The sequence below is a fragment of the Indicator indicator genome, chromosome 16 (assembly GCF_027791375.1).
Source record: "Indicator indicator isolate 239-I01 chromosome 16, UM_Iind_1.1, whole genome shotgun sequence".
Lineage (NCBI taxonomy): Eukaryota > Metazoa > Chordata > Aves > Piciformes > Indicatoridae > Indicator > Indicator indicator.
The window spans coordinates 1,360,016-1,380,781 of NC_072025.1; the positions used below are offsets into that span (position 1 = coordinate 1,360,016).

A 20,766-nucleotide genomic window follows, 5' to 3' on the forward strand; every position below is an offset into this window, starting at 1 on the left:
GACAGGGAGGCTTGAACTGTGGAAGGGAGAAGGGCAAGAGAAGGGATTCTGCCTCTTGACTCTGCCCTGCTGAGACCTCACCTCTGATCCTGCCTCCTTCTGTCACCTGAGACTAGGGAAAAAAACCAACCCCACCTCACTGCAGCCTCCTCCCAGGGAGCTCTAGAGAACAAAGAGGTCTCCCCTCAGCTTCCTCTTCCCCACACCAAACACCCCCAGCTCCCTCAGCTGCTCCTCCCCAGTTCTCTTTCCCCCCTTTGTTGCCCTTCTCTGGACCTCCTCCAGCTCCTCAATGTCCTTCTGGGAGTGAAGACCCCAAAACTGAACCCAGCCTGTTCCAATCCCTGACCACTCTTGCAGCAAAGAAATCTTTCCTCATCCCCCACCTAACCCTCCCCTGGCACAATTTCAGGCCCTGCCCAAGCTGGCTTTGAACACTTCCAAGGACAGTAGGCACCCAGAGGGCACCACAGAAGCACAGAAATTATTGAGGCTGGAGAAGACCTCTGAGATCATCAAGTGCTTTAGCATTCCTCCACAGCAGGCTGGTAGGTTCATTGTTGAGCTGGAGGGAGGCAGGGCAGCTGCCACACTCCTTCTGATGGTTTCATTTACAGCTTCAAGCTGCTCAGATGGAAAACAAACTCACTGTCTGCGTGTCCTGGGCAGGAACCCCACCATCTCCATGGCCAGCTGCAACCGCTCAAAGTCGTGCTTCAGGTCCTCCCCTTCCACCGAGAAGCAGTCCTGGGGGGGGCAAACACAGCAGATCAGAGTGCTGAAGGACAGCAAGCTCAGCACACCTCCAGATGGCCAGCTCAGCACCTCCTAAACATCACTGAGTGACCTCCATGCCTCCTAGCAGCAGCTAGAACAGTCCCAGGCAGGTAGTGAGGAATGAGGTCACCGAGAGGCTCTGCTGATGTTATGGGGAAGAACTGTAGGGGGTGAGCCTGGGCTGCATTCAGGGCACTGTGGCCAGCAGAGCCTCCTCCCCCTCTGCTCTGCCCTGCTGAGGCCCCACCTGGAATATTGCATCCAGTCTGGACTCTCCAGTTCAGAAGGGACAGGGATCTGCTGGAGAGAGTCCAAGGGAGGGCTCCAAGGCTGCTGAAGGGCCTGGAGCAGTGCCTGGGGAGGAGAGGCTGAGAGCCCTGGGGGTGTGCAGTCTGGAGAGGAGAAGGCTGAGAGGGATCTGATCAATGTCTATCAATAGCTGAGGGCTGGGGGTCAGGAGGGAAGGGACAGGGACAGCCTCTGCTCACTGTGCCCTGGGATAGGACAAGAGACAATGGATGGAAACTGCAGCACAGGAGGTTCCACCTCAACAGGATGAGGAACTTCTGCACTGTGAGAGTCCCAGAGCCCTGGAGCAGGCTGCCCAGAGAGGTTGTGGAGTGTCCTTCTCTGGAGCCTTTGCAGCCCTGTCTGGATGTGTTCCTGTGTGACCTGTGCTGGGTTCTATGCTCCTGCTCTGGCAGAGGGCTTGGACTTGGGGATCTCCAGAGGTCCCTTCCAACCCCTACCATCCTGTGAGCCTGTGACCCCAAAAGCCAGCCCAGGGACACCAGAGCAGAGACAGCAAGGAACAACCAACCAGGATGAGCTCCAACAGCAAGGCAGAAGTTTGCTGCTTAGATATCAAAAAGAGTACACAGCATGAAAAGGTCCTGCAGGGACAGGGGGGAACCTGAACACAAATCCAGGCTGAGTAAGGAGTGGCTCCAGAGTAGTCTGGAGAAGGCCTTGGGGGTGTCAGGTGGTGACAAACTCCCCAGGAGCCAGCAGTGGTCCCTGGCAGCCCAGAGCCAGCTGTGTGCTGAGCTGCATCCAGAGCAGGGAGAGCAGCAGCACAGGGAGGGGATTCTGCCCTCTGCTCTGCTCAGACCCCTCAAAGGTCATCTTGCCCAACCCCCCTGCAGTGAGCAGAGCCATCCCCAACTAGCACTTCACTATCCATCTCCCATTAGGTTGCTGAGGGCCCCACTGACTTTGACCTTGAATGTCTCCAGGGATGGGGCCTCCACCACCCCCCTGGGCAACCTGGTCCAGCAGTTGACTACTCTCACTGTGCAGAACTGCCTCCTGCTGTCCAGTCTCCATCTCCCCTCCCCCAGCTCAAAGCCATTGTCCCTCATCCTGGCACTCCCAGCCCTTGTCCAAAGTCCCTCCCCAGCTCTTCTGGAGCCCTTCAGGTACTGGAAGCTGCTCTAAGGTCTCCCTGGAGCCTTCTCTTCTCCAGGCTGAACAGCCCCAACTCTCCTAACCTGGCTCCACAGGGGAGGTTCTGCAGCCCTCTGATCATCTTGGTGGCCTCCTCTGGCCCCACTCCAACAGTCTGATGTCTTTCTGCCAACATTGCAAAATTCTGCACACAAGGGTGCTTTTCCCCACCACTTCTGAAGTGGCATCCACATTCCCGGGGACAGTTCCACCTTGTGCCATCATCCATCCCAGACGAAGTCAGGAGCCCACAGCTCCCACACAGCACAGACTCCCCAAGGGCCTTTAATTGATGATTTACATCACAATTGCCAAGCTCATTAAGCCCCATGGAAAGGCCTTTTCCAACCTATCTCCTCCATAGCCAATGCTGCCTGTGCTGCTTCAGCTCCTAATGGATCATAATTGCAGATAAACCCAGGAATTTTCTGGATATTAGGGCAGAGAAGCATTGCACAGCCCAAGCCCAGGGACTGCTGGAGCAAGCAGATCCCCTGCTGGCTAAGGTCAGGGAAGCTACCCAGGGATTGCCATGAAAGACTGTACAGGGGACAGCCCTGGAGCACTCAACACAGGAAGGACAAGGACCTGATGGAAAGGGTCCAGAGGAGGGGCACAAAATGATCAGAGGGTTGGAGCAGCTCTGCTATGAGGCCAGGCCAGGCTGGATGAGCAAACTGGGCTGGTGGGAGGTGTCCTTGCCCATGGCAGGGGGTTGGAACTGGATGATTTTGAAGGTCCCTTCCTACCCAACCCATTCTAGGAATCTCTGAACTGGGATTCTCTGTCCAGTTAGGAGCAGCACTGCAGGACCTTGCACTCTTTTCCTATCAGTCAAAGAAGGAGTTGAGAGAAGTCAAAGCCCATGACAGTGACCAGTGCCAACAGGAGAGACACTTGGCACCAGAGCTCCTGCTGAACTGCAAACAAGGAAGGACATGGACCTGATGGAGAGGGTCCAGAGGAGGCCATGAAAATGCTCAGGGGGTTGGAGCAGCTCTGCTGTGAGGGCAGGCTGAGGGAGCTGGGGGTGTTCAGCCTGGAGAAGAGAAGGCTCCAGGGAGACCTCAGAGCAGCCTGCCAGGACCTGAAAGGGGCTACAAGCAGAGGGACTGCTCCAAAAGGCCTTCTTTCCTGGTGATCTCTAGGTGACTTTTTCTTACTGCTCCCAAGATGCATGAAGGAAGTGAGCTTTCAATGAGACAATACCATGGAAAGACAGTGCTTGAAGAATGGAATTTCTACTCATTAAAAGATTCTCAGCACCATTCTCTGACACTGCAGCTAATGCCTACAGAATGACCTTTATCCAGATGGTCAAATGGTTCCACACCCCAAAACATCAGCTGAATGCTGGGATTGGTCCTTACCTATGCTGGCTCCACAGTCATTTTTGAAACTGCTTGGGAGTTTCAGCCAAAACCATAACGTTTCTTAGTTCAGCCCAGGTAGGAAACCAGTCCAGAGAAGGGCAGCAAGTCTGGGGAGGGGTCTGGAGCACAGCCCTGTGAGGAGAGGCTGAGGGAGCTGGGGGTGTTCAGCCTGGAGAAGAGGAGGCTCAGGGCAGACCTCATTGCTGTCTACAACTCCCTGAAGGGAGGTTGTAGCCAGGTGGGGGTTGGGCTCTGCTCCCAGGCAAGCAGCAGCAGAAGGAGGGGACACAGTCTCAAGCTGTGCCAGGGGAGGTCTAGGCTGGGGATTAGGAGGAAGTTCTTCACAGAGAGAGATTTGCCATTGGGATGTGCTGCCCAGGGAGGTGGTGGAGTCACTGTCCCTGGAGGTGTTCAAGAAAAGCCTGGATGAGGCACTTAGTGCCATGGTCTGGTTGATTGGCTAGGGCTGGGGGATAGGTTGGACTGGAGGATCTTGGAGGTCTCTTCCAAGCTGGCTGATTCTGTGATTCTATGGTTCAGTCAGAAGATGCCATTAAACTGGGACCAGGGGCAATGGTTTGAAATGAGAGCAGAGCAGATTGAGATTGGATGTGAGGAACAAGTTCTGCAGCAGGAGGCTGCTGGAACACTGCAACAGGTTACCCAGGGAGGTGGTTGAGGCTCCATCCCTGGAGATACTCAAGGTGAGGCTGGACAGGGCTGTGGGCAACCTGCTCTGGTGGAGGATGTCCCTGCTGAGTGCAGGGGGGATGGGCTGGGTGACCTTTGGAGGTCCCTTCCAACCCAGACCATTCTGTGAGTCTATTGACAACACAGAGGGTTTCTTCCTGAGGGGGTGTGTGCAGCAGGTTGACTGCAGGTTGAGCAGTTAGTGCTGTGGGAGGTGCAGGCTGTGCTCAGCAGTGAATCACCAGCTGAAGCCCACCTGTGGTTTGCCACCAAGGGACCAGAGACCAGCAGCTAACAGCCAAGCTGCAACAGGACACACAACTGCTGGGCAAAATCAGGCCATCCCACATGGGGAGCCTCAGTGGCCTCTCCAGGAGAAGGAATCAAAGCTGAGAGTTGTTTCAATCTTCATTCTTCCAGCAAGTTGTCCTAACCCATTCCTTAGGCAATGAAGGTCTTTGCAGCTTCAGTGGATGAAGGGACAGGGAAAAGCTCTTCACTGCCTGCTCTTGTGGGACCTTGGAAGGCTGCAGATGTATAAAGGATGCTGATGAATACAAGTGTTTGGGTTGGAAAAGGCCTCTGAGCTCCTCCAGTCCAACCAGCAACCCAACCCCACCATGGCCACCAAACCATGGCCCCAGGTGCCATGACCACAGGCTTCTGGAACACCTCCAGGGATGGGGACTCCACCACCTCCCTGGGTAGCCTCTTCCAATCCCTCACCACTTTTGCAGCAAAGAAATTTTTCCTCATCTCCAACCTAACCCTCCCCTGGCACAATTTCAGGACATTTCTTCTGTCACTTGAGACTAGGGAAAAAACCCCAACCCCCACCCCACTGCAGCCTCCTCTCAGGGAGCTGTAGAGAGCAATGAGGTCTCCTCTCAGCCTCCTCTTCTCCACACCAAACACCCCCAGCTCCCTCAGCTGCTCCTCCCCAGCCCTCTTCTCCAGACCCTTCCCCAGCTTTGTTCTTTGGACCTGCTCCTCCTCTTCAATGTCCTTCTTGCAGTCAGGGACCCAGAATTGACCCCAGCACTCCAGCTGTGTCCTCCCCAGTGCCCAGTCCAGGGGGACAATCCCTGCCCTGCTCCTGCAGCCCACACCATTGCTGCTCCAGGCCAGGCTGCTGGTGGCCTCCTTGGCCAGCTGGGCACTGCTGGCTCATCTTCAGAGGGTGTACCAAGGATGCCAGTCCAATAGTCACCATTTTTAACCCTTTGGGGGGTCCAATCCCTTTCCCTCCCCCCCTCCCAAGGCCCTTGCAGCAAAGCCTTGCTGTCAGGATGCTTCTCTAGCCCAAGTGCAGCCCAGCTCCTGCAGAGACCACCTGGGACCCTTCCAGCTGCCTCAGGCAGAGCCCAGCAGCCATTCAGCACACAGCAAACCGAGCAGGAACAGAGGCAGCTGACCTCAGACATGCTTCCCCATGCAAGGCAAAGCCAACAGACCCCACAGGACACACAGACACCCAAAGCACATCACCAGCTGAAGGCAGCACCTCCAGGGTGGCTTACAGGAGAGTCAGGGGAGGGGGAGAGGCTTCCCTGCTTCCTTTTTTTGGGGTCGATCCGTCTGGAAAGGTTGAGCCTGGCAGTGGAACTGCTTGGGGAGAAGGAACTGAATTTTGCACTCTGAATAACAGCAGAGTTTGATTTCCTCACAGGTGGATGGGGAGGGACGAGTTGGGATTTGTGTTTTCTGTTTTTTTCCCCCTGGAAGCTGGAGAGCAGCTCCACTGCTACCATCTCCAGGGATTGATGCAGCTCTTCAAAGTCTGATTTGCTGCTTTCTCAGACAGACATCTCAGCTCTCACAGGGCTGCTGGATCACAAGTTCCATAAATCAGCACTTCTGCTGTCAAGAAGGAACAAAACAAACCTTCTTAGTCTGCTCAGAGTAGCTGACCACCTCCAAGTGCTGAGGAAGCTTTCCAGATGAAAGGCACCACAATAAGGGCAAAGGCAGAAAACACCTGCATGGCCCTGAGCTCACACACAAAGCAACACCACTGCAGGGCAGAGGCAGGGAGAAGCAAGGAAGAGTTAAATTTCATCTGACTTGGTTTTCTGCTCAGCTCCTGGTGCACCTAACAAACCCCAGAGAGCAGCAGCCCTGCACCAGCAACACAGAGGACAGAGGGACGTGTACTGAGCAGCTCAGAGTCATAGCAACCATCGCCCCAGCTCTGGCTGAGGGCTTGCTTTGCCATCTGAGAGCAAGGCAGACTGGGTTAAGTGCTGGGCACCCCAAACCAGCTCCCTGGTGGCTTCCCAAGTGAAGGCAATTCTTCTTCTGCAGACTCCTTCCCTACTCTGATTTTTGGTTCAGGGAAAGGCTTCTAAAGCTCTTGGGTTCAGAGAATCACAGAATGGGTTGGGTTGGAAGGGAGCTTCAACATCATCCAGTTCCAACCCCCTGCCATGAGCAGGGACACCTCCCACCAGCACAGCTTGCTCAAGGCCTCATCCAGCCTGGCCTTGAACACCTCCAGGCAGGAGGCAGCCACAACCTCCCTGGGCAGCCTGTGCCAGTGTCTCCCCACCCTCACTGGAGAGAATTTCTTCCTCATCTGCAACCTCAATCTGTCCTCCTCAGGCTTCTATCCATTCCCTCTCATCCTATCACTACAGGTGCCCTGACTCCTGCCTGCAGTGTGTTCCAGGCACTGAGGATCTCTCATGCAATCAGCTTAATGGATTTGAAGATCTTTCTCTACATGGTTGGAGAAACCTTTGGTTTACCTCCAGCTGAAGATCTCTTGATGGGAAAACATTATAGTGAACAGCAGGGGTTTGCTTCTACTCTGAACCCCTGCTCTAGACACATAAAAGTGCTGTAAATCAGCATCAAAGAACATCAAACTGTTGGGAGGGGGGCAGAGGAGGCCACCAATATGATCAGAGGCTGGAGAGCCTCCCCTATGGGGACTGTTGGGGCTGTTCAGCCTGGAAAAGAGAAGGCTCCAGGAAGACCTTAGAGCAACCTTCCAGGACCTGAAGGGGGTTTACAATAAAGCTGGGGAGAGACTTCTTACAAAGGTTTGTAGTGCTAGAATGAGGGGCAATGGATTGAAGCTTGAGGAGGGGAGAATGAGACTGGAGATGAGGAAGAAATTCTCTCAGTGAGGGTGGGGAGACACTGCCACAGGTTGCCCAGGGAGGCTGTGGATGTCCCCTCCATGGAGGTGTTGAAGGCCAGGCTGGATGAGCAAGCTGGGCTGGTGGGAGGTGTCCTTGCCCATGGCAGGGGGTTGGAACTGGATGATTTTGAAGGTCCCTTCCTACCCAACCCATTCTAGGAATCCTGAACTGGGATTCTCTGTCCAGTTAGGAGCAGCACTGCAGGACCTTGCACTCTTTTCCTATCAGTCAAAGAAGGAGTTGAGAGAAGTCAAAGCCCATGACAGTGACCAGTGCCAACAGGAGAGACACTTGGCACCAGAGCTCCTGCTGAACTGCAAACAAGGAAGGACATGGACCTGATGGAGAGGGTCCAGAGGAGGCCATGAAAATGCTCAGGGGGTTGGAGCAGCTCTGCTGTGAGGGCAGGCTGAGGGAGCTGGGGGTGTTCAGCCTGGAGAAGAGAAGGCTCCAGGGAGACCTCAGAGCAGCCTGCCAGGACCTGAAAGGGGCTACAAGCAGGCTGCAGAGAGACTGTTCCAAAAGGCCTGCAGGGACAGGACCAGGGACAATGGCTTCAAACTAGAGCAAAGCAGATTGAGATTGGATGTGAGGAACAAGTTCTGTACCAGGAGGCTGCTGGAACACTGAACAGGTTGCCCAGGGAGGTGGTTGAGGCTCCATCCCTTGAGATATTCAAGGTGAGGCTCAACAAGGCCCTGGGCAGCCTGATCCAATTGGGGATGTCCCTGCTGAGTGCAGAGGGTTGGTCTGGATGAGCTTTGGAGGTCCCTTCTGGCCTGGACCATTCTATGATCTCAGCCTCTAAATCACTGATTTCAAACCTTCAAATGTCAATAACCAGCAGAGGAAACATTCAGCAAGCTGCAGGCTCTGCCCTGGGAGGCACAGTTGCTGTGAGCCATGGAGATGTCACCCAGGCTCAGGGCAGAGCTGAAGTCAGGTTGCTGTCTGAGCAGAACTGACATTTTCCTTCTCAGACCTGCTCCTTGCATTTACAGATCACCAAAACAGCTGCAGCCCTTGGGCAAGCAACCCAAGAGGATCAGCCCTCATGCACCACACCAAGAGCAGGTTTGCTTTGCTACAAGGGGTGAGCTGAGGGGCCTGGGAGAATGCAAATGCTGCTTGACTCAAGGGCTGAGGCATTCCTTGACTTGAGGGACCTGAATCATTCATTTATCACTTTTCAATTGGGATATTTCAGTTGTAATGTTCAAGATTTAGCTTCATTTCTGAGCTCATTCCTTGTCCTTGCAGGGAGGCAGGGATTTCTCTGGGTTCCATGGAAGAAGCTCCTCTAAATGCTCCAGGCTCATGGAATAACTGTCCAGAGTTTTCTCCCCATTCCTCCACACCCTCTTTTTGCTTTTTCCCTCCTTATTTGCCCGTTCCCCCTTTGCCTGCAGAGCACCAGGAAAGCTGTTAGGGCAGTGTCAGAAAGCCTTGAGAGGAAAGGATGCACTGCAAGCACCTCAAGGGTTCCCCTTCCCAAAGCTGTCAGTGCTAAAGGCTCTCTAATGCTCACCCTGATCCTCCAGCCTGTAAAAAGGATCACAACAAAACTGAAATCTGCAGATTGTTGGTGTTGTCCACGCTCTGCAAGTCCAGAGGCTGCTTCCCTGACCCACTGGAGTCCCACAGCACCCTCATTTCAATTAAACACTTGATGTTAATTAGTCCCCAGTTCCTCCTCCTTCCACACACCGCTTGCTAATTTCACTCCAAACTGGTAACACCCCCAAAGTGCTCCTGAAAGAGGCAGGGCTGTAATTAAAATCAATGTTTTCAGCTAACAGGAACCCAGCAAACCACCCAACAGAGCCTCTGAAGCTGACACATTTGATCCAAACCACCCTGGCACTCTCCCGCTGCACAGATGGTGCTGAGGATCACCCCAGAGCTCCAAATCCTGCCTGAGGCACCAAGCCAGCAGGCAGAGAGCCTCCAGCTGCTGAGGTGATACTCCTTTGGGGGAACTGCTTCCCACCAGTGGGTGGGAGCTGGGAGTCTTACAAGAGATGCTGGGTTTGACAGCCCAAGTGTAAAAGATCTTTAAACACCCTCAGGTAACTGAGATCAGAGAAGCACAGAAACATTCAGGTTGGTAAAGAGCCTCAGGATCACCAAGTCCAACCCAGAACCCTACTCTGCAAGGGTCACCCCTAAACCATAGCCCCAAGCACCACAGCCAAACCACCTCCAGGCTTGGGACTCCACCACCTCCTTGGGCAGCACATTCCAGTCCCTGACCACTCTCACTGTGAACAAATTCTTCCTCCTGTCCAGCCTACCCCTGCCCTGCTGCAGCTTGAGGCCATTCCCTCTTGTTCTGTCACTAATTCCCTGTCAGAAGAGACCAGCACCAACCTCTCCACAGCCTCCTTGCAGGGAGTTGTAGACAGCAATGAGGTCTCCCCTCAGCCTCCTCTTTTCCAACTAACCTTCCCCAGCTCCTTCAGTCACTCCTCATCAGATCTATTCTCCAGGCCCTTCCCAGCTTCCTTGCCCTCCTCTGCACTCCCTCCAGCACCTCCACATCTCTCTTGGATTGAAGTGCCCAGAACTGAACACAGCACTCCAGGTGTGGTCTCCCCAGAGCTGAGTCCCAGGGGACAATCCCCTCCCTGCTCCCTGCCAGGATCTGTTTTGGAATTCAAGCCTTTGTCTAGAAGACTTTGTTGGGGTTGTGCTGGGTGTGCTGGGAGCTGCTCTCCAGCTTTAGGGTGAAAATCACTGCTCATTGATAACCACAGAAGCATCCTCCTGACACCCACCCTGTAGGTATTGATAAGCATTGGGAAGATTCATAGAAGGGGTTGGGCTGGAAGGGACCTTCAAGATCATCCAGGTCTGACCCCCTGCCACAGGCAGAGACACCTCCCACCAGCCCAGCTTGCTCAAGGCCACATCCAGCCAGGCCTTGAGCAGCTCCAGGGAGGAGGCAGCCACAACCACTCTGGACAGCCTGTTCCAGTGTCTCACCAGCCTCATACTGAAGAACTTCTTCCTCAGCTCCAGTCTCACCCTGCTCTGCCTCAGCTTCAAACCATTCCCCCTTGGCCTGTCTCTAGACACCCTCAGGAGAAGTCCCTCTGCAGCCTTCCTGTAGGATCACTTCAGGCACTAAAACGCAGCTCTAAGGTCCCCCCTGGAGTCTTCTCCATGCTGAACACCCCCAGCTCCCTCAGCCTGGCCTCACAGCAGAGCTGCTCCAGCCCTTGGATCATCTTTGTGGCCTCCCCTGGACGCTCTCCAGCAGCTCTGTGTCCTTCTTGTGCTGAGGACACCAGAACTGGAGGCAGGATCAGAGGTGAGGTCTCAGCAGGGCAGAGTCAAGAGGCAGAATCCCTTCTCTTGCCCTTCTCCCTTCCACAGTTCAAGCCTCCCTGTCTTTGCCACAGCCCAAGCAAGGCACAAAAGCAGGGAACAGTGACTGGTTTGGTTCCATTGTGCCTCTGGACTCAGCTCTGGGGAGGCCACACCTCCAGTGCTGGGTTCAGTTTGGGGCCCTCAATGCAAGAAGGACATTGAGGGAATGGAGCAGGGCCAGAGAAGGGCAACAAAGGTGGGGAAGGGTCTGGAGAAGAGGGCTGGGGAGGAGCAGCTGAGGGAGCTGGGGGTGTTTAGTGTGGAGAAGAGGAGGCTGAGGGAGACCTCATTGCTCTCTACAGCTCCCTGAGAGGAGGTTGCAGGGAGCTGGGGGTTGGGCTCTGCTCCTTAGCATCAGGTAATAGAGAGGAAATGTCCTGAAATTGTGCTAGGGGAGGGTTAGGTTGGAGATGAGGAAGAATTTCTTTGCTGCAGGAGTGGTGTGAGGGATTAGAAGAGGCTGCCCAGGGAGGTGGTGGAGTCCCCATCCCTGGAGGTGTTCCAGAACCCTGTGGCCATGGCACCTGGGGCCATGGTTTGGTGGCCATGGTGGGGTTGGGTTGCTCAGGGGCTTTTGCAACCCAAACCATTCTGGAATTCTCTGCTTCATTCTCTCAGCTGTTTAAACTGCCAAGACAGAACCACTTGCAGTGATGGAGCACCAGGACAAGCAGACAGCATCTTTCTGAGCATGAACTGCCAGCAGTAGGGCAGAGAAGATCCTGTGCTGGGTTCCTGCAGAGGATTCCTACCTGGTTGAGATAATGATACTCCTGAGGCTGCTGCAGGTGGAAGGCTGAGCGCTCCTCCTCGCTGGCTCCTGCCAGCAGGTAATAAAACACGTGGTAGTTCCTGGGGACAGAGGGAAAACAAAGCTGTTAGAGACTTCAAAGCCAGCAGCAGCAGTAAGCAGAGAAGCTCAGGGAAACCTCAGAACCTGATTTTCTAGCTTCCAAACTCAGGCTTGAATGCTGTTCAGAAACAGCTCCTACCCACTCTGAACACAAAGGAGAAATGTTTGACACTGAGGGTGGTGAGAGCCTGCCCAGGCTGCCCAGAGAGGTGGGAGCTGCCCCACCCCTGGCACCATTGCAGGTCAGGTTGTTTGGGGCTCTGAGCAACCTGCTCTAGTTGGGGATGCCCCTGGCTGCAGGGGGAGTAGGAGCAGATGACCTTTAAAGGTCCCTTCCACCCTAAAGCATCCTGATTCTATGAGGTAAAGACAAAATTAAATCACAAAGAATCATAGAATCATAGAATTCTCAGGGTTGGAAGGGACCTCAAGGATCATCCAGTTGCAAACCCCTGCCATGGGCAGGGACACCTCACACTGGATCAGGTTGTTCAGAGCCCCCTCCAGCCTGGCTTTAAAAACCTCCAGGGATGGGGCCTCAACCACCTCCCTGGGCAACCTGTGCCAGTGTCTCACCCCTTGCATTAGTGGTGGTGGAAGATGGGCAGAGCTCTGAGAGAGCTAAGAGGTTTAAAGTCCTCAAGGATCATCTAGTTCCAACCCCCCTGCCACAGGCAGGGACACCAAGACCTCCCATTTCCACCCATGACATCCAGGGCCCCAGACCATCCCTTAAAGGATTCCCAGCTGAGATGATCTCATTTGCTGTCAGGAACAGGAGCAGTGCCTCTGTGTCTATGGTCTCCTGGGTGCATGAGGAAGAGAGTGGCCAGCAGGTCAGGAGAGGTTCTCCTTCCCATCTGCTCTGCCCTGGCAAAACCACAAGTGGAGGACTGTGTCCACTTCTGGGCTCCCCAGTTCAGGAGGTACAGGGAACTGCTGGAGAGAGTGCAAGAGGGGCTATGAGGATGATGAAGGGGCTGGAACATGCCTGATGAAGAAAGGCTGAGAGCCCTAGGGCTGTTTAGTCTGGAGAAGAGAAGGCTGAGAGGGATCTGATCAATGTCTGTCAGTATCTGAGGGGAGGGCGGCAAGAAGAAGGAGCCAGGCTCTGCTCAGTGGTGTCCTGGACAAGGGGCAAAGGGGACAAGCTGGGACCCAGGAGGTTCCACCTCAACATGGAGAAAAAAATTCTTTACTGTGCTGGAGGCCTGGAGCAGGCTGCCCAGAGAGGTTGTGGAGTCTGCTTCTCTGGAGACATTCCAGCCCCATCTGGATGCATCCCTGTGTGACCTGCCCTGGGTGATCCTGCTCTGGCAGGGGGCTTGGACTGGATGATCTCCAGAGGTCCCTTCCAACCCCTCTGATTCCAGGATTTATTAGAAGCCAAACATCCTCTTGCCTAGAATGCAGAGCTCAGCATCATTTTTAATACCTAGAAGGAGGAATTGATTTTGCAGTTGCAGTTCCCCAAGACAGAGCAGACCATGGCTATGGAAACATTCCCCACACTTGCCTACTACTAATCCCAAACCCAGCCCAAGAGACACTCATCTGCTTTGCTCCAGCAAGGATTAACACTTAGGGGAGTGGAAGCCTTTCTAAAATCCAAACTCTGCTTTCCTGTTGGCTCTTGGCCAGGAGGAACCAACTTTAATCATCTGGCAACACCCAGGAGGATGTTTGTCAAGGCTGTGTTGGTTATTTAACTTTGGGAGCCTTCAAGAAAGCTTCTCACACAACATCTGCCTCAGAAGGAAGACACAGAGAGGAGTGCCAGGAGTTGGAAGACAGCAAGAAGCAGCACACTGATGACAGATCAGGGGGAGAAGTCCTGAGGGAGGGATGAGCTAGGAGGAACGTGCTGCAGGTGGAATAATTTGCTCAAGTTTGTTGTCTGCATCATTTCAGCTTTCTCTAGAAGCCTTTCTGATGACCTCCCCCTGGTAAGAACTGTGAAACACAACTGAAAGAGCAACCTCCCCTAAAATTATCAGAGAGTCAGCCACAGACTGGGTTGGGTTGGGCTGGAAGGGACTTTTAAAGCTCATCCAGTCCAACCCCCCTGCAGCCAGCAGGGACAGCTGCAGCTACAGCAGGTTGCTCACAGCCCAACCAGCCTGACCTGCAATGGTGCCAGCCATGGGGCAGCTCCCACCTCTCTGGGCAGCCTGGGCCAGGCTCTCAGCACCCTCAGGGGCAAACATTTCTTCCTTCTCTCCAATCTGAGTCTCCCTCTTTCAGTTCAAACCATCCCCCTTGGCCTGGCACCACAGGCCCTGCTCAAACTCTGTCCCCAGCTCTCTGATCACCCTTGAAGCACTCAAAGGCCACCACAAGGTCTCCCTGGAGCCTTCTCTTCTCCAGGCTGAACCACCCCAACCCTCCCAGCCTGGCCTCACAGCAGAGCCCTTCCAGCCCTGCCAGCATTGCTGTGGCCTCCTCTGGCCCTGCTCCAGCAGGTCCCTGTCTGTGCTGAGGGCTCCAGAGCTGCCCCAGCACTGCAGGGGAGGTCTCAGCAGAGCACAGCAGAGGGGCAGAATCCCCTCCCTGCCCCTGCTGCCCACACTGCTGGGGATCAGCCCAGGGCAGGGCTGGGGCTGGGCTGGCAGTGCTCAGTGCCACCTCCTGGCCAGCTTTTCACCCCCAGTACCACCAAGTCCTTCTCCTTACAGCTGCTCTCCAGCCCTTCACCCCCAGCCTGGATTGATGCTGGGGGTTGCTCTGAACCATATGTAGGACCTTCCACAGATCAGATAGCAAATAGCTTACAAGTTGCACATGAAAACCAACAGTAGCCACCCCTGTGACACAAATGCTAGGGACAGTGGAAAATCCAAGTCAGAGACTGTCAATAAAATGCTGCCCTACAGGAGAGCTGGGGGGGGACCTTGTCCCACAGCTTGCAGTGACAGGAGGAGGTCACAGCAATGGCTGTGAGCTGGAAGAGAAGAGATTAAGACTGGAGATGAGGAAGAAATTTTGACAGTGAGGGTGAGAAGACACTGGAACAGGTTGCCCAGGGAGGCTGTGGATGTTCCCCTCCATGGAGGTGTTCAAGGCCAGGCTGGATGAGGCCTTGAGCAACCTGCTGTAGTGTGAGGTGTCCCTGCCCATGGCAGGGGGTTGGAACTGGATGAGCTTTGGGGTCCCTTCCAACCCTGACAGTTCTGTGGCTGTATCTCCCTTGGGCAGTACCTTCCTCCCTGAGAGCAGAACACCAAGAGCCTCATTGCTCTTTGCAGCACAGGGTTAGAATCATAGAGTCACAGAATTGTCAGGGCTGGAAGGGAGCTCAAGGCTCAGCCAGTTCCAACCCCCTGCCATGGGCAGGGACACCTCACACCACAGCAGGTTGCTCACAGCCACATCCAGCCTGGCTGCAAAAACCTCCAGGGATGAGGCTTCCACCACCTCCCTGGGCAACCTCTGCCAGTCTCTCACCACCCTCATGGGGAAGAATTTCTTCCTAACATCCAATCTGAATCTCCCCATTTCTAGCTTTGATCCATTCCCCCCAGTCCTGTCACTCCCTGACACCCTCAAAAGTCCCTCCCCAGCTTTCTTGGAGCCCCCTTCAGATACTGGAAGGCCACAAGAAGGTCTCCTGGGAGCCTTCTCCTCTGCAGACTGCACAACCCCAACTCTCTCAGGCTGTCCTCATAGCAGAGCAGCTCCAGCCCTCTGCTCATCCTGGTGGCCCTTCTCTGGACACCTTCCAGCACCTCCAGATCCTTCCTGGAACAGGGATATCCTTCTTGTAATTCACTTGATTTGGTCTCCTCCCCCCATGGCCAGGGAGCTTTTGATGAGATCCTGCAGAATTAGCTGAGAAGAGCTTCCCCTCTCCACCCCAGCAGGCATGAGGAGTCCCTGTACCACTTTGACTGAAGGCATGCTGCCCCATCCTTGCTTTCTGAGCAGCACCTCCAGATCCTTCTTGTAACAGAGGCTCCAGATCTGGACACAGTGCTCCAGTGGGGCCTCAGCAGAGTGGAGCAGGATCAAGGAGTGCCACTGCCCCTGCCAGCTGTTCAGAGTTCACCCCAGCAGCACCAAGCCCAGGAGCAGCCCAGCAGCACCTACCTCTCGTTGTGCTCCTGGTAGACCAGTCTGGACTTCTCCAGGAGGTACTTCTCAACATAAGCTCTGGAAGGGACAAAATGAAAAACAAAGAAAGCAGAGTTATTCACTGAGCCAACCTTCAGGCTTGAAATGCACACAGCTCCAGCAGGACTTTTCTAAGCCTTCCACAAAGAAGTTCCAGCCTTGTTTCACTTAGTTACATCAATTTCTTCCTAGGCAGAACAAGGCCAATATTATGTTTGGCTTTTGAGGTTTTGCTGGTTTGAGACCAAGCCAACACTAACTTGGGCTATGAAAAACATGAGCTCAGATGTGTCAGCCTATGGGCAGGGAGAGCAGGGGGAAATTCTGACAGCCAGGAAGAACCTCTGATACCTATGGAAAACTGCTTGCAGCCCAAGATTCATGCACAGGAGAAAGAAGTGGCAAGGTCAGCTCCAGCTGCAGGAGTCGTCCCCCAGCTCATGCTTCTCTGCCCCACAGGAGCCACTCCTCAACAGAAACTTAGGTTCTTCACTTGTGGCCAGGGTCAAAAACCCAAACAATTGCAAAAGCTTTTTGCTGCAGTTTACATTTTATCCTAAGAGGCTCCAGAGGGAGAGAGAAGAGGAAAAAAAAAAGAAAAGCCAACCACCACCATCTTTAATTTCCAGATTAAACATTTCAGTCAAGCTTGGGGAGCTCAAACAAGCTTTGACAGGTTCCTGCTGCCAAACAATGCTAACCAGTAATGACAGAGCTTCAGAAAGCAGAGGCAGAATTGGCAGCCCTGCTGCTGGAGCTGTGCTGCTCCTGTGACGTGGCACCCACACTACCAGCCACCCAGCAACTGGGAAACCAAACCAACCTTGGCCACGGCAGGACAAGGAGGTGCCTCTGTCTTCACTTCTCCACCATGGCCTCCAGATGAGGAAGACCTATCCCTTCCTGGGGTCTCAGTAGTTCTCCCCTCCTTTCACTAACAGATAAAGTAGAATCCATAATTTTCAGGGCACATCTGGAGGGTTCTGCCTGGGATCACCTCTGGACTCCCATGTCCAGTGCTGGAATCCCCAGCTCAAGAGAGACTACTGCAGAGGGGAGGCTGCAAAGCTGCTGAGGGACCTGGAGCAGCTCTGTGAAGAGAGGCTGAGAGCCCTGGGGCTGGTGAGCCTGGAGAAGAGCAGCCCCAGAGGGGAGCTGAGCAATGCCCAGCAGGAGCTAAAGGACCTGTTGGGAGCAAGAGGCTGGGGCCAGACTCTCCTGAGGACAGGCTGAGGGAGCTGAGGGCTCTTGAGCTTGGAGCAGCCTGAGGGCTGCCCTCGTTGCTGGGGATAAAGATGTGCAGGGCAGTGTCAGGAGGACAGAGCTCAGAGATGTCCAAGGACAGGCCAAGGGGCACTGGGGGAAAGCTGGAACAGAGGTTCCATGGGGTCAGTGTGAGGGTGCTGGAGGCCTGGAGCAGGCTGCCCAGAGAGGTTGTGGAGTCTCCTTCTGTGGAGAGCTTCCAACCCCCCTGGCCATTGTGCTCCTGGGCAAGCTGCTGTGGGTGCCCTGCTGGAGCAGGGGTTGGTCTGGATGAGCTCCAGAGGTCCCTTTCAACCCCCCCCATGCTGGGATGCTGTAACTCATCACACAGGACACAATCCACTCATGAAGCCTTATGTGAAGGCAGCTGACTGCAGCCACAGCTCAGTCTCCATCAGTTTTAAAATCATCTTCACAGGCAGGGCTGGGCTGGGCTGGGCTGGGCTGCTGCTGGAGCTCTTGGCTGGTACAGCTCTTGAGCTGAAACCTGTTTCTGGTGTTGGGTCATTGATGGGGTCTGTAAGCAAGCAGCCACCTGCTCTGTTCAGCCACCAAAGGGAGCAGAATCCTGATTAAGGGCTGCCAGTTCTGCTTCCATCACCAAAGCAAATCAGATGCAAACTAGAGGATGACAACTGGCTGGGGTTGTGGCTCCACAGCTAAGGGTTTAGAAAATACACAGAGCTGCCAGCTGCTTTGGCTGGGGAAGGCAGCTGGGACCTCCTATGCCAGGAACAGCTCATCTCAATCTCTTCTTATTTCCACTTTGATTTCTGCCAGCTGATGGCAAAGCACAGCCACACCTAAACATGCAGCCAAAGGCCAGGGAAGTGCTTTGCTGCTCCAAGAAAAAACTCCACTCAGGAACTCCAGCAGATCACTGCCATGTTCCCTGCACCTCTCTGCCAAGTGTAAACAGAATCATGGAATTGTTGAGGTTGGAAAAGACCTCTAAGATCATTGAGTCCAACCATTAACCCAACCCTGCCAAGCCTGCTGCTAGACCCTGTCCCTCAGCACCACAGCTACAAAGCTTTTCACCGCCTCCAGGGATGGAGACTCCAGCACTGCCCTGGGCAGCCTGGGCCAGGGCTTGGCAATCCTTCCAAGGAAGAAATTTCTCTTCATCTCCAACCTAACCCCAACCTGCTGCAACTTAAGACTGTTTCCTCTTGTCTTGGTAGAGAAGATTTGATACCTCCTCTCAGGGAGCTGTAGAGAGCAAGGAGGTCTCCCTCAGCCTCCTCTTCTCCACACTAAATACCCTCAGCTCCCTCAGCTGCTCCTCCCCAGCCCTCTTCTACAGACCCTTCCCCAGCTCTGTTGCCCTTCTCTGGACCTGCTCAAACCTCTCAATGTCCTTCTTGGAGTGAGGAGCCCAAAACTGACCCCAGCACTCCAGGTGTGTCCTCCCCAGTGCCCAGTCCAGGGGGACAATCCCTGCCCTGCTCCTGCTGCCCACACCACTGCTGCTCCAGGCCAGGCTGCTGGTGGCTTTTTGGCCAGCTGGGCACACTGCTGGCTTCAGCTGCTGTCAGCCAGCACCTCCAGGTCCTTTCCTGCTGGGCAGTTTGCAGCCACTCTGCCCCACGCCAGGAGCGCTGTGTGGGGTGAGATGCCCCAGGGGAAGCTGTGCTGTGTTCACAAGGGCACAATCCCTGCCCTGCTCCTGCTGCCCACACCACTGCTGCTCCAGGCCAGGCTGCTGGGGGCCTTCTTTGCCACCTGGGCACCCCCTGGCTCACATTCAGCAGCTTCCATAGGATGCCAAGGTAATTATCAGGGCACTTTTTGCAGCCTTGTTTTCAGCAGGTATAGAAACAAAAATTTGGGCTTATCCTTTTAAGAGAACTCTTCACCAGAATTAGACTAAAAATGCAACAGAAAAAGAACAGCAGACCTGCTGCAGGATGAAAAAGCAGCAGGAAGGTACAGAGAGTACCCCAAGCTCATTTGAAAAATTAATGGAAAGCTATTTGTGTGATACTGTTCTGCTGGAAAACAAGGAAGGAACAAGGGAGATTAAAAGCAGGCCTCTAAAATGACAACAAAGTCCCAGCAAGAGATCTTTTAGCTTGCTGCAGAAATTATACAGCCCCTGGAATGCCACCTCTGCTCCTCATGTTCCAGCTGAGTTAATGAACCTGGAGCTGACAAAGCCCTGCCCCTTTGGAGCCAGCCTGAGTCACTTGGTGATGCCCTGACACCCTGCACACTATCCAAAGCCAAAGGAAAAGCCACCCAGAAAGCTTTGTCCAGAGGCACTTCTGCTGCAGGAGAAGGAAGGTTTGAGTCACAGTTGGATGTCCCCTGAGCTTTGAGCAGCAGAACAGATGTGGAAATATTCTGTTGAGAACCATTATGAGGACTCCACCTCGAATGCTGTGTCCAGTTCTGGTGCCTTCATCACAAGAAGGACAGGGAACTGTGGGAGCAGTCCAGAGGAGGCCACAGATCCAAGGGCTGGAGCACCTCTGCTGTGAGGCCAGGCTGAGGGTGCTGGGGGTGTTCAGCCTGGAGTGGAGAAGACTCCAGGGGGACCTTAGAGCTTCCAACACCTGAAGGTATCCTATAGGAAGGCTGGAGAGGAACGTTTCCTACAGACAGACCAAGGGGGAATGGTTTGAAGCTGAGGCAGAGCTGGGTTAGACTGGAGCTGAGGAAGAAGTTCTTCAGTCTGAGGGTGGTGAGACTCTGGAACAGGTTGCCCAGGGAGGCTGTGGATGCCTGGAGGTGTTCAGGGCCAGGTTGGATGAGGCCTTGAGCAACCTGGGCTGGTGGGAGGTGTCCTTGCAGGGGGGCTGGAGTGGATGATCTCTGAGGTCCCTTCCAACCTGAGGCACTCTATGAGGTACAACAAGCATCTCCAGGGCCTGGGGGAGAATGAAGGCCCTAACAGGTCATGGGCTGGGTTGAAGAGAGACTTGAGGTAGAGACAGAAGCATATGGGGAATTAGACAGAGATCAAGAAGAGTCTGGCTGCACCACAGCTAACACCCATCAGGCAGCTGGAGATTAAATCCATCCCCCCTGGCTCTCTCTTCATGAGCAAAGCTGCTCAGTCAGCCTCTGCTTCCTGGCATCTGCTCCAGACACCAATCCCACCCCAGTCAAAACCTTCCCCTCTCCAGCTCTTAAGAGGAGAAGTTCCATCTCAGCTTAATGATGAAGTTGAGATCATGATCAAGGTGAGCTCAAGTGGTGTGAAGCCAGCTCTGGTGTATTCACACTGCAAGGTGCAGTTCAGATGCACCAAGGTTGTCACACCCATGGAAAGGAGGCTGCAGTGAGCTGGGGGCTGGGCTCTGCTCCCTAGTCTCAGGTGATAAGAGAGGAAATGGCCTGAAATTGTGCCAGGGTGGTTTGGTTGGAAAGAAGGAAAAATGTCTTTGCTGCAAGAGTTTTCAGGGATTGAAAGAGGCTGCCCAGGGAGGTGGTGGAGTCCCCATCCCTGGAGGTGTTCCAGAACCCTGTGGCCATGGCACCTGGGGCCATGGTTTGGTGGCCATGGTGGGGTTGGGTTGCTCAGGGGCTTTTGCAACCCAAACCATTCTGGGATTCTCTGCTTCATTCTCTCAGCTGTTTAAACTGCCAAGACAGAACCACTTGCAGTGATGGAGCACCAGGACAAGCAGACAGCATCTTTCTGAGCATGAACTGCCAGCAGTAGGGCAGAGAAGATCCTGTGCTGAGTTCCTGCAGAGGATTCCTACCTGGCTGGGTTAATGATACTCCT

The 20,766-nt window shown here is 54.2% G+C and overlaps 1 protein-coding gene across 1 annotated transcript in view; it reads right to left on the minus strand.

Moving 5' to 3' along the window:
• MYO9A (myosin IXA) overlaps window positions 1-20,766 on the minus strand; it is a 189,488-nt gene that overhangs the window by 121,414 nt on the left and 47,308 nt on the right. The window contains exons 3-7 of the mRNA XM_054388264.1: window positions 15,744-15,806; window positions 11,557-11,656; window positions 6,449-6,501; window positions 6,107-6,110; window positions 650-747 (exon numbers count right to left, since the gene is read on the minus strand). Of these exons, the coding sequence (XP_054244239.1) occupies window positions 650-747; window positions 6,107-6,110; window positions 6,449-6,501; window positions 11,557-11,656; window positions 15,744-15,806 (318 nt within the window). The remainder of the gene's footprint in view (window positions 1-649; window positions 748-6,106; window positions 6,111-6,448; window positions 6,502-11,556; window positions 11,657-15,743; window positions 15,807-20,766) is intronic.